A 13025-nucleotide genomic window follows, 5' to 3' on the forward strand; every position below is an offset into this window, starting at 1 on the left:
ATTCAACAAATTAATTAACATTTAGAAAAGCTACATATTTGTTGTTTCCATCACATAGGTGTCTATCCTGAGTAACCGATACATGGCTGGAAACAGCTCTGTAATGAGGTTAATTAGCTCAATACGCTTCACATGGTCAGCATTACAGTAGCGCACGTTCTACAGCTCGTAACTCCTTCAGCACTGTCAATACCTCAAAACAGTGAATTGCATATTCAAAGTGCATGTAATAAAAGTAACTTTAACTTATGTGAGTCGTTGCTATTGTGCAATTGTATTGCTATCAGATCACAAATTACAGATATATCAGCTACATTCCAAAGCATGGTTATAGTCCAGAAGGACAAATCACTTACCTCAGGAGAACACTCGTACTGTAGAGTGAGACCCAATACATGAAGCATAACAGCACATTTTCTACCGAGCGCTCCTTAGGTTTGCTAGCACAGCTAGAATCCAGACCTTGTGAATACTTAAGCAGATTGATTTAATCTCCTTTCTGAAGGCTGGGAGACGGCTAACGCTCTCACCGATTTGTAGAGGCATATGACCTATCCAAGTGTAATCCTATTTATGTTATAATCCTACTTCTGTTTAAAAAAAAATTATAAATGCACTTTTAAAAGATATAAGCAACTCTAAACCATGCTCTAAACACGCATCATGCTACTTTTAGTAGGCTAATAAAGATGTTTACCGTGTAATATTTAAAAAAAACGTTTCATAACAGAACAGGTATAGGAATACTTCTTTAAATAAATAAAGATGCAGCAAGTTGTTAAGAAAAACATAAACAGACCACCATGTCAATTGGAAGTTGTCAAATATATTTTAATAAGTTACAAAAGGGTTTGTTTTCATGTACCTGTTCTTTTACACTGAACTTTTGAACATGCTGTCAACCTTGTACATTACCATGCAAAACAGATACCATTTAAATAAATGATGCACTTCCTATTACTTACAAAAGACTTGTAAGACCTGGGTTATTGATAAAACTAATGCAGTTGTAAAAAGAGTAACAGCTTTGGCTATTAGAAAAAGTCATGTTATATCAAAAATAAGAAAGACAATGCCACCATACAATCCATTGGCATTTCCAAAAGCTTTTCAAGTCAGTGTAAGTTGACACCTTACAAGTTCAACGGTATAAAAACAAGTGGATGTATGCCCTTGCAACTGGTGCTTCATAACATTAGCAAATGACAATGCAGATACCCAGTACAGCATGTAACAAAAGCTCATTATATACATACATTTTTAGCAAAATGATTAATTTTAACCTAAATGTAACAGTTTAAAACATTCTGACTCACAGTAGGTCGAAACACAACGAGTATTGATAAGTGCATCAAACTTTTTTTTCAGTGTTCTGGCTACATGCACTATTGTAACGATTCAAACATATTTTTTTGGTATAACATACATAGTGATCCTGTAAGAATGTGGTACAAAATATTCAAATAAACATGGAATTGCACAGTTTAAAAAAAAAATAATTATAAATATTCTGACCAGGTGCCAGAGTGTACTGAGCAAGTGATTGGTAAATGAAATATTGGTGAATCAAATATACAGCATTTTAAGTGCATCTCGTTTGTTAAGGACCAACAGAACTTTGAATTGTTCAAACCGTGCTCACAATCATGTGGAAATTGTCATTTGAGCACTTTTGTTTAGATCTCTGCCAGCCCCGGACTCTAAGATGATCACACGAAATGAGCCTCTCGATGTTCTACCTCTTGGAGGCGTCTTGGCCTTAGTCTCTGGTATACTGGTTTGGCCTGGTTTGAGCCCAGTTCCTCAGGGCTAGAGCTGGGAGACATGGCTGCCTGCTCTGCCTCATCGTCTTCCTCAAGAGGCTCATCCACAGAAACCTCTATCTCAATCCCCAACTCCTCCTCCTCCTCCTCCTCCTCATCATCATCATCATCATCCTCCTCATCTTCTTCCTCTGCGCTGTTGGCTAGTGTACAGTTCTTCAGCTCTTTAGATTTGCTCCCTGATGGGGGCTTGTAGAAAGTCCCTGGGGGAGGCTGCAGAGTTCTTGGAGCCCTGAAAGTTGTTGCGACAGGATTAAACTTCATTACATTGTCCTCCCTTCTTAAAATCCTATTGGGTCGCACTGCAACAGTGAAAGGTCTATCAGTGCTGATAGTGCTCCCAACGGATAAAGATGAGTTGGGCACAGAAGCTGATAAGTTGCTGGCATCCAGTGCTGTACCCTCTGTGGGCAAACTGGCCACAATTCTGACAGTTTTGGATGCGACATCATGTTTGTACTGCTTGTCCCATGTCCTGCGTAACGTCTGGGTGTCAATAAATGTACTCCGGTAGTGTGTGCCAACCCGCGATTTTGTGTTCTCGGTTTCGTCAACCTCTTCGATGGACTGGTCAAAACGTCCTCCTTTCCTGTCCTCGTGGTCAGTGCTGTTCCGGGTGTTTTTCTCATCTACTTGGCCTCGGTTGAGTATCCGTTCAGCTGGCAGGCTCACTGGCCGGGAGGAGAGTTTGTTGCGAGGCTGTCGGAGCTGGACCCTGGCCACGGCGACGTGCTGAGAACGACAGAGGCCTCTCTCGCCGAGTGTCGGGGTCTCCGGGGAACTCGGAGACAAACCCTCACTGAAGCCCTCAGAATCCACTTCATCAACTTTAAACAGAGAGAATGACAAGAAGTTAAACATTGATCAACTAATACGTAGTGGACTGAAGAAAAGGCAGCCACAGCCCAGAGAAAGATTTGAACTCTGCAGTAATATGGGCAGAACAACACTTACCAGGTTCAAAGTTGCTTCCATTGAAGCTTGGCGTGTTCTCCTCAACCTCAGCCAGTAGGTGAGAAGAAGGAATGATGGAAGAATGCCTCTTATACACCTTCAAGCTCTGCTATAATAGCGAAATAGACAAGAATGAGTTTAGAAAACAAAAGAGTTAGCTGTGTGTGATATTGATGTTAAATCTTAATACATGCTGTACGACTGTTTCCTAATTACCTCCTTAATGTCTCCCAGCGACTTTGAGTGCCGGCTCAGCTGCTGCTCCTTCTCCTGGTGCGTGAGGCGGTTTGGGCCATCAATCTCTATAGGCGAGGTCCGACTCAGTGGACTGAGGGGGGTGTCAAAGATCATCTGGTAGTGTCTGATCAGGAGCTCCACAATGAGCGCCTGATACGGATAATCCACCAGAGAGGAAAGGGAAACTTCGGCATCGGCTTGCCTTGGTTTGATGAGTGTTGGGCCAAAGATGATGCCCAGGTTACTTGCTGTCATCTTATTCTCATCCGACTGCTCTGTGACCCTGGAGAGAGGAAAGAGTATTGCTTAGAGTCACATCTCTACTTGTAAAATCACCAATTTAATAATGCAGAAATGTATATTATTGGTTATTTGAACGCCATACCGGTGCAGATGTTCTATGAGGAACTGCAGTGTCTTGTAATGAGCTGGTGGCAGATGCCTCAGCAGGTCTTTGATCTTGAAGAGGATCCGGTTCAGGTCCACGCTGACCTGGGGCTGGGTCACCGGGGTTGGACTCAGCCGAAAAGCCTCCAGTTCCTCCACAATAATACCCTGGCTCTCCTTGGCCAAACCGATAAAGTCATTATAATAGCGGAACAGGATGAGAGGCTCTGGGAGCTGCATAGGGAAGGGGAAAAGAAACATAAAAACAAATGAAAACAGGAAGTTAATAATAAACACAGGCAACTGAAAAATGGAGGTAAATAGAAAAGTGGGACAGAATTAGAAATGAGATAAGCACCACAGGGAAGTGGGAGTTGTACCAAAAACTAAACTAAGATAAATAAATAGCACAGCAGTGGTTTTGTTATGCAGAGCACACTTTTAGCAACATAATGAACAATACCCATTTACGAGTAAGTCCAGAACAAGTGTTTTAAAAGCAGCCAACCTGTCTCAGGTAGAGTTTGAGTACGTTGCTAATGTCGTGGGGATAAAGTTCCGAGAGCTCCACCAGGTCCTTGCCATTCTCAAATGCCTGGCAAAGCTTCTCTACCCGGGACTTGGCACCATTCACTCTGTAGATACCCTTCGCAGCACAAAACCAAAATACATTTAACACATGAAAATTAGATGCATGATCAACATGGCAAAACAGGGTAATCACTGCCGAGAATATCAACAGGATACACCAGTAATCTAAACATCATGCAGAATACATGCAAACTGTAGGTCAACACAGGTAATGGGGGTCATAGAATTTACAAAATGACTTGCAATTAATCAATCAATGTTTATTTATATAGCCCAATATCACAAATGTTACATTTGTCTCAGTGGACTTCACAGTTTGTACAGAATATCAGTATGGCAATGAGGTTCAATTATATTTACGACGGATTTTCTCTTAAATCTGAATATTTTGAGTGGAAATATAAAAGCATTAGAGCCTAAAACAGTATTTAAATGTGAGCAATAGTAGCATGAACTCTTCTCTCTCATATTTGACTGAAAGTACCTTAATGTTAAGTGCTCTGTTCTCGATTTCGGATGTACACTTCCGTAAGATAAAGGGGACTCCATCTTGACTGTTCATGGCTGCCTGTGTGAAGTCGATGCCAAAGAGGTGGAGCTTCCCCTGGAGCTTCTTATGGCCACACTGGATGGCCAGGGTTTCCAGGCATTTCTTATGGCAGGCTAGCGAACACTGAAACAATGTTGAGAAGTATGTCAGTTTTTTTTACACACAAACAAATGTAAAGACAGGGATCAACATAGGATAGTTTTGGCTACTTCTTTAAAAAAACTAGGAAGGAATGCTTCATGTTTTGTAACCCTTGGAACCAATGCCATGGAAAGATGCAGAGGTAAATCCTACATTCTTGTCAATGTGTTTACTGCCATCATTACATAACCTTACAAAAAAAACTTAAAAAACGTTGTGTTATTGTTTTTGTATGACTGTTGGATCTAATAAATATGGAAAGAAACTGGATCTAAAATAAACACAGGGTGCAGGCAACTATGTGAAGACGAACAAAAGGTCTTCAGTTTCCACAGTCCGTTCCCCACTGAGACCAGTTGGTGGATTTTGTCTGTGAGGAGAGGGAAGCTGAGGTCTTTCTTTTTTTGTTCGATTTTTTGCTCACCATGAGTGACAAAGATGCCGTTGTGAAACGTTGGCAATGTTAATATAGAACTTGTAATACTCTGAATGTTGTGGAATCACTACAATTAGTGAAGGTCCAAATAGAGGCTCTTCGTTGGCATTTGGTTCCATTAGTTCTTAAACTAAATGTGAAGAAAAGAAACCAGGGTTACCTCCTCACACTCGGCTCCTTGAAACACCACCAGGCTGTCACACTCGCGACACTTGGATGGCGCTCTAAGCTTCCTCAGCTTGTGACTTTGGGCAGCTTTGGACATCTGGGTGTTTCTGAAGGGACCTGGGGAGCTGGCTGTTTCGATTATCATCTCACTTAAACCTGCAGAGTGGAGGGACAGAAAGAAGGAATTAATGGAAAATAAAACAACAACAAAATGTACGCTAATACTGTTGGAAAAAGGTAAACATATGTGGTATAATTTTGAAGATTTTCTCAAGAATTAGATTAGATCATTTCCCAAAATGTAATCGAATCAAATAATTAACAAAGAGACACAAATATAGAGAATCAGTGGATGATTGTATCTAATGTTCAAGTAGTTGACTCACCATTATCAGAGGGTGAAGGAGGCTCCCTCTCATCCAGGTCATCAGCAGACGACATGGTGCCGGTGGAGGGGGTTCTGGGTAATCTCCTCTTGAAGTCTCCTGAGCAGTAAGGCATCACACACCAGTAAGTCCACATCTTCTAATCAACTCAATTCTATTAAATTCTCCTTGTTGTGTCTCCTGTGAGGTGTGTTACAGTGGTGGGACTGAGCAGAACTGAACCGGACAACTTCCTGAATTTAAAGCGCCACATAAAAAGGTGTGGCCAACTGCATGTCATTGATAATCAGATACCGGTAGGGGATTGTGGGTGATTAGCGCCTCCATCGACTCTCGATCCCATCGTTAAAATAATGTTGTCGATTTTTTGATGATCCAAATAGGCTCATCAGGGATTAACTGTGACACCATTTACACTCTGGGGGTTGTATGTATGGTTGGTGAGTAGGGGTACTTTAGATTAACATGATTAATTTTCACAACCTTGATGTGTTGCTATTATGGTATTGACAACATACCATCCACCCTTAGCCAAGGATAGCACTGATCTTCCTGGTAAACTGTCCATCAGCGGCACACATTAATAGGAGAAAGGATGAACAGGGTTTGTTTAAATACCGGAGGAGATCTGCCACATCCTTATGTTTAGGAAGGACATTTTGGAAAATTACACTACGACACATATGTATTGTTAGAGTAACAGAAGAAAAATAAACCTGCACCAACACTAATGTGTTTGTTTGTCTTGTAGACCCATAGAGTTGCATAATGTTCAACATGAGGCACCAGTGTCAGAGGTTGCTAGGCCACTTGATTCTACGATAACACAACAATAAAGTTGGTTGAACATCAAGTCCATAGAAAATAAAGGTCTACAAGCCCCGCAGGCAGTTAAGATAGTCAGCGCTGAGGAATGCCTCTCCTTATACCGTCTGCAATGTGTGGTGTCTTTGTCATTGACAGAAGACTGGTACACCTGAACAAGGTGTTGCGAAACATCTTGGCTCTCTTGGCTGGGTAGCAATCATAACAGCCTGACAGGAAATGTCTTGTCATTTCATGATAACACGAAACCAAATTAGTCAATTCATTAAATGAACTGGGGATGGTTTCCTGACGGGCCGTACCTGGGCTTGCAGTGGGGGAGTCCATGGACCGGGACTCGCTGCTCCCTCCAGCACTCTCTGAGTCACTGCACATCCCTCCACCCTGACTGGCTGAGGCCCAAGGACGAAATGAGGCCTGAATCCGCAGAGCTGGATAAAAACATATTACAATTTGAAGTTGCTCATGAACTGTTCACCGGGGCCTCGCAGCGGAGTTACTGCGGAGCGCATGAAGCAGACCCTTTCACGCGATAGCGGAGCGAACAGGTACAGGAGGGGTAGTTAATCGATCGCAGATGGCGTCGTGCTCGCGGACGGATAACAAAAGATTAAACCTAAATGGGTCGCGCTATATATTTTGGCGGACGTTAATATACCTGGGCGGCCCGCCCAAGTAAAGTCTATGTGTGGGAAACCCTGCAAGACATTTACATACATATGCAAATACAACAAAACTGTAGAGTGTAAAAGCCAATTGACACTCATCAACCTTTATTTGATCTTTGTTTTCAAAAACAAAGGGGGATATCACAAAGCTGGCTGTCTTTTATATTTGCTCCCCAACATTTTGTAGTGCTGAGGGTAGTGATAATGTAGGAGTTATTATCTTGGTCTGCTGCACAATGAAATCTCTCGCCCAAATCACAACATAAACTAAAAAAGTATTAAAAACCTGTAGGCTTAATGTTAATCTGCGTACCTTGGATATCAGTGCTGCTGTTGGAGCGCTTTTCTGCAATCTTGGCATGTTGGGAAGAGATGGGACTTTCTACTTCATCTGCGCCAATAATGTCAGAGGTCACAGATACCTGAGACAGGTTACTGTGGGACGAATGGCTGCCACTCAGCGAGCGCTTGGTGAAAAGCATCCTAGGGAGAAAAGTTACAGAATCAAAATAATGATGTTGTAACTGAAGGTTTTCCAGAGTAACATCATTGATCAAAATACATTATTAAGCCGTTTCATCTCATCCTAAACCCGTTGTTCTTCATGTTCAGTTGGATTATTACTCATAATAAAAGTCCACTCTATCTACACAGCCCAAAACAAAATGTCTCCAAAAGCCTTTTATCTTTAAATACTACATTTTGATAAGGGTACACTCAATAAAATAACATAAGTTAGCAAGAATAAAGAGAACTCTCAATAAGATTGGATTTCTTCCTGTTTTCCGTTAAACAGTGAGATGTATGTCTAACAATAACATTTGTTTTTAAATTATATCTATATCTGTACTTCAACATGATAAGAATATCTCCCAATTCCATCAGGACTTAACAGATACTTGAATAATCATGAGATCAGCCCAACCAACGTCACCATCAGAGAGAGCAAATCATTTGAGTTTAACAATGATTAACTGAAAGACTTGTAAATGGCCTAATTGCAACCCGTGCCAACCATTGTTAACAAAAGTATCTTTACTCTCTCACAATATAAAGTATGGGGCTCAGCAGGCTATATTTAACCTTTTGAAAGCCAATGCTGAGGATGTATGTGAGCATGTGTGTGTCCCTGAGTTTAATTTCCTCTCTCCCAAGCTGAATTCTTTTGATTAGAGGAATCAGGGTTGAGGTTGGGGGGGGGGGTCTGAAGAAGAACAAAGCACTCTCTTATTTCCATCTGTCTGCGTGGGTGCGTGTGAGTGCAAATCTTTGTCAACAAAACATTCTCATCAATAAAACCAGCTTTTTCTGACCAAAGCATTCCCAAGAACTTACTAAAGATGACTCAAATTTGAAATCACAGCAGTGTTTTTCATGTTAGTCGGAAACACTATAGATTTCTATTAAATCCTTCCCAGAGGTGAAGTGTAACTGGTTGTAAGCCCACTGACCCAGCTCCTCTCTCCCGTGACCACAGTCATTTCCGCAGGAAGCCACCGCCAACCCAATTGTTTTAAGCTTTCCAAAACAAGCTTTCTCACTCAATCACTCCGTCGCTCACCACTGAGGTCCAACAGTAGCAAAGACTATTACAGTTACTCAATTTCCCTGCATCAACAACTATTTGTTTACCATAAATACAAAAACATGTTCCAACAGACCCCTATGAAGCAAGCTTTAGACTGTTGATATAATAAAATAAAAAACTAATGCTGTCAAAATTATCACGTTAACGGCGGTAATTAATTTTTTGAATTAATTGTGTTAAAATATTTAACGCATTTAACGCATGTGCAGAATGGCCCGCCCCATACATCCCACCAGTGGCAGCGCCAGGGTATGGCTGGGGCAGGCTACACCCCTACCAAGAAATGGCTTAGCCCCACCATGAAAAATGATGTTAAAGTAAGCAAAATAAAGTCCGCCAACTCGCGCCGAGTAAATTGCACAGACAGCAGTTAGTAAGATTGATTTCAGTAGCCACTTGTCTGGAAATACCGAAGACCAGAAACGGTTTTGGAAACTTTTGTCACGTAGTGATCGTCTTCTCAATAGAACATCTTTGATAATGTCTTCTGGCCAATCAGAATCAAGATAACGGCGTGGTGTTGTCCCCCCCCCCTGTGTTGATAGAAATCAACACGTAATGAAATAAGACCCCACGGTTTGATGATCGATAGGTGTGTGGGCCGACTTTCATTTTGACACACAGAACAATGTTATAATAAACATACATAGGCTACTGTATGTTAAATGGATATATCCGCCTTCTTTCATTTATCTTTCCATTCCCACAACAATATACATAAAGAAATGGCATATTTTGGACATAGTTCGAATGGTGAATAATCATGATTAATGAATTTTTAAGATGTGATTAATCTGATTAAAAATGTTAATCGTTTGACAGCCCTAAAAAAAACAGTACATGTGGAGGGACTGAAATCTTTTCAAATTGATGAGAAATATAAATGTAATGGCAAAGAAATAGATGTCTCACCCTGTGTTTTGTGTGCCAGCTGAATCAAACGAGTGGGACTCCAGGCGAGGCCCATCAGTGGGTAGACTCCTGACAAAGTCGATATAGCGTTGGCCAGGCTCGTAAAGTTTGGCGTTTTCACACAGACTCTGGTGGTTAACAGGCAGCGATACCACCTGGGCTTGCTGAAGCTGGAACCAATTGACCGTCATCTGAAACAAGGAACAAGTGACATGAAGCTGGGAATCCTGATCAGTTTAAGACACAATACTTTATTTCTGTTATTTAAGTGGGTCCACATTTTAAATGAACGAGTAGAATGGAACTTACAGCCTTGAGGGTGAGGTCGCACTGGGAGACCACCTCTCGTATCTGAGTGATGATCTCACTCTTGTTGTTGGCCAGGTCGACTCTCTTGTCCCCGACATCAATCTGACACGCTTTGCAGTGCTCCCTTGCTTCCTCCGCCTGAAGAAAAAAAGGGAGAAAATAAATGTCTGTCTGATTGATCACAATAACATGATTTAAACCTGGATTAACTTTAGTTACAACTGCTTCCAGCCACTTGGTCTGATGTTGACGAACCGAGATTGAAGCGCAAGAGATGATCTGCCATCCCTTATGTTTATTTATTTGCTGAACATAATGATTGCCATTTGTGTTCACTGGATTCCTGTGTTGTTTTTTGGCATTTATAAAAAGCAAGTTACAGTTTCATTGACAGTGTGCACGTTGAATAGGGCAACTAGGGAGCCTGCTTTGTGGCCATGGTATACATTTTAGATTCTGGCCCAGAATACTATTTATGCCTCTCCGCTTTCTCTGTCTTTCATTACTTTCAAAGTCCAATAAATGTCCACAAAGTATAGGAACCCAGGAGTGTTTAGTACTTGAAAAAAGAAACACCTAATATGAGGGCCAACAGATATATATGATGCACTACTAAAAAAGCGCTACAGGCCCAACAGCAGAGGGACGTACCTTCTGCAGGGCCTCCTCCTCCAACCTGCGCCTCTTCTCCAGCGGTTTGGCTGTTGCTGCTCCTCCTCCTCCTAAGATGTGCTCCTCCTCCAGGCGGCTGGTGGACACCTTGGCCTTCTCGTACTCTTCATGCCGCTGGGCCTGCAGCAGCCGAGCCTTCCTCAGAGCACTGTCTGCCTCATTCTGTAGACACGCACACATTTAGTTCATAGTACACAGACAAACATACATACAGTATGTACAAGACAAACACTGATTACAGTGTACGAGTGGCTGACCTTGTAATTTTTATTTTATTTTTCACAATGCATCTGAACACTGCTATCAGTCCAACAATGCTAACACAAATTATTCAATCCTCTTACAAATTAAAAACTAATATGAAATAATTACTTTATAACCATTGTAGTTGTATGGAAGCTTAACTATTGGAACTTAACATTAAAAAATTGTTAATTATGAATTGATTAATAAATTACGTATCATTTACCTTTGGGGTGTTTCGTGTTATTAGCTTAGTTAAACATTCTTTTTCTGTCAAAATGTCAAAAATAATGATTATTCTGGTTTACTAAATGCCAAAAAAAGCATTTGTTTGACTTTGTATGCATATATTAAGCTTAGGCATTTCAAGAGCACCCTTGAACCGAGGCCCCAGGTCAGTAAAACGTCTTTAGATTCTGTGTGCATGGCCCTCTACAGAATGCAGCCTTTCTGGCAATAGACTCACCATTTTCTTTTGCTCTCTTTGCCACTGCTCCTTGACCTCTTTTCGTAGTTTGTCCAGCTCGTTCTTTCTGGCTTGGAGAGGCTGGAAAGAAATGAATAATCCCCACACCACACACAGTCAGTGAGTGCTCTTGTCTCCATTATTAAGGAAAGTCTCAGTAAAGAAGTGCATCTTCTGCTGAGTTGCATTACCTGTATGAATTTGTTGCTTTGGAGTACTGCTACGGTGTGATGTACCAGCTGGCTGTATTCAATGTCATTTTTGAAAGCGGTCGTGTAGATCTCACGGAAGGGCATGAATTCCTTAAATGAGAAGGAGAACGTTTTATTGTCAATCCCTTACAGCCAAAATGTGGCAGCACATTTTCTGTGAGCTGCAACATCTACTCACCTGTTGACTCGCAAGCGTCTTGGCAGATTCGGCCATTTTGGCACAACTCTTGGCACACTCAATATCTGAAAATAGACAAAACCTCGGTTAAATATACTACGTACAGTGCTCTCAGTGTATCAGCTGTTCAATCTTAAATAAAAACAACAGTAACTAAAAACAATTTAAGCATTTTCTGATTAAATCACACAATGTCCTTGAGTCATGGGAGAAATCTATAAAATTAATCAGTAGATAAAGCATTAACCAAAGTAAATGTGTTAAACAGTCAGCATGTATGTTTGCCTGATAACAAATGTACTGTACAGCTTGACTAAGTGCTTTGTGTCACTGTGTTGACTGGAACCATTCATTAACCAGATCGCCAAACAAAAGCTTTCACACCGCACACTCAACCTTGAGCCTGTGTAAGACTTCATTGTTTTAAGTCCAGATCAGGTGTTGAGAACAAAATGTTCAGGAAACAGGCGCTCTAATTAATCCTAAGCACAGCATTTTAGACTTATTTAGGAAATGTTTAGCCACCCTCTATCCCAGGTCAGCTATGTTTACATAAATTAACCATGAAAAGAATCAAATAAATCCTATTTCAACCTGAGCAAAGCTTCAAAAAAAATCTAAAACTAGAACTGGTCAACGAAGCCAAAAGAAAATACATAAGGAAACTAAATGTAAACAAAATTAAATTGTACTTTACATCAATTCGAAAGTTTTTGTTCAATAAGTGTACATAAGGACTACATGGAAACTGACAGTAAAAACATTTGATTGTCTTATTTACAAATTATTTTTGACTGACTTTGATTTAAGCGTTTCAAAATATCTGGAGGACATCATTAAAACAATCTAACAATCATTGTTTCAATTAGTCATAAGAATGAACAACCTTAGTTGCTTTTTAAGACAAACAATGTGCATGACCAGTATGACAAAACATCTCATTAGGATTCCTCGACATGACTAACCAGAAGTATGTAATGAAGTACTCAAGTTAAGTACATGGTCTATGACACTTAAGACCTGACAGCTGACTTTTGTCAGTGTGATAGGTGCTAATAATGGGCTTCCGCCCCTACATGTCAGAAATGCTGCTGTTCCACAACTCACCCATACTGAGGCGCTTCTCCACCCACGCCAGCAGCTCTTTGGTGTACTTGGACCAGGCCTTGGCGTAGAGCAGCGCTGACTCCACCCCGCTGTCCTGTCGTTGCAGTGTCCTGTCCACTTCTTCTGCCCGGACTGGCGGAGACAGCCCTGTAAAAAATGTTAATTAAATATG

General features: G+C 41.1%; 1 protein-coding gene across 3 annotated transcripts in view; it reads right to left on the bottom strand.

Annotated features, from left to right (window-relative positions):
* Positions 1-806: 806 nt before the first annotated feature.
* The window catches only part of arhgap29a (Rho GTPase activating protein 29a), a 31675-nt gene continuing 19456 nt past the window's right edge, over positions 807-13025 (bottom strand). For 2 of the 3 annotated variants that reach the window (XM_034108550.2, XM_034108552.1), the window contains 17 exons: positions 12854-13000; positions 11747-11811; positions 11548-11658; positions 11357-11437; positions 10627-10809; positions 9976-10113; positions 9667-9857; positions 7480-7649; positions 6801-6929; positions 5674-5772; positions 5280-5443; positions 4477-4665; positions 3910-4047; positions 3400-3635; positions 2994-3297; positions 2778-2886; positions 807-2650 (listed from right to left, as the gene is read on the bottom strand). In XM_034108550.2, the coding sequence (XP_033964441.1) occupies positions 1710-2650; positions 2778-2886; positions 2994-3297; positions 3400-3635; positions 3910-4047; positions 4477-4665; positions 5280-5443; positions 5674-5772; positions 6801-6929; positions 7480-7649; positions 9667-9857; positions 9976-10113; positions 10627-10809; positions 11357-11437; positions 11548-11658; positions 11747-11811; positions 12854-13000 (3395 nt within the window). In that variant the 3' untranslated portion in view covers positions 807-1709. The remainder of the gene's footprint in view (positions 2651-2777; positions 2887-2993; positions 3298-3399; positions 3636-3909; positions 4048-4476; positions 4666-5279; positions 5444-5673; positions 5773-6800; positions 6930-7479; positions 7650-9666; positions 9858-9975; positions 10114-10626; positions 10810-11356; positions 11438-11547; positions 11659-11746; positions 11812-12853; positions 13001-13025) is intronic. The other variant, XM_034108551.2, reaches the window with a different exon arrangement.

The sequence above is a fragment of the Pseudochaenichthys georgianus genome, chromosome 20 (assembly GCF_902827115.2).
Source record: "Pseudochaenichthys georgianus chromosome 20, fPseGeo1.2, whole genome shotgun sequence".
Taxonomy (NCBI): Eukaryota; Metazoa; Chordata; class Actinopteri; order Perciformes; family Channichthyidae; genus Pseudochaenichthys; species Pseudochaenichthys georgianus.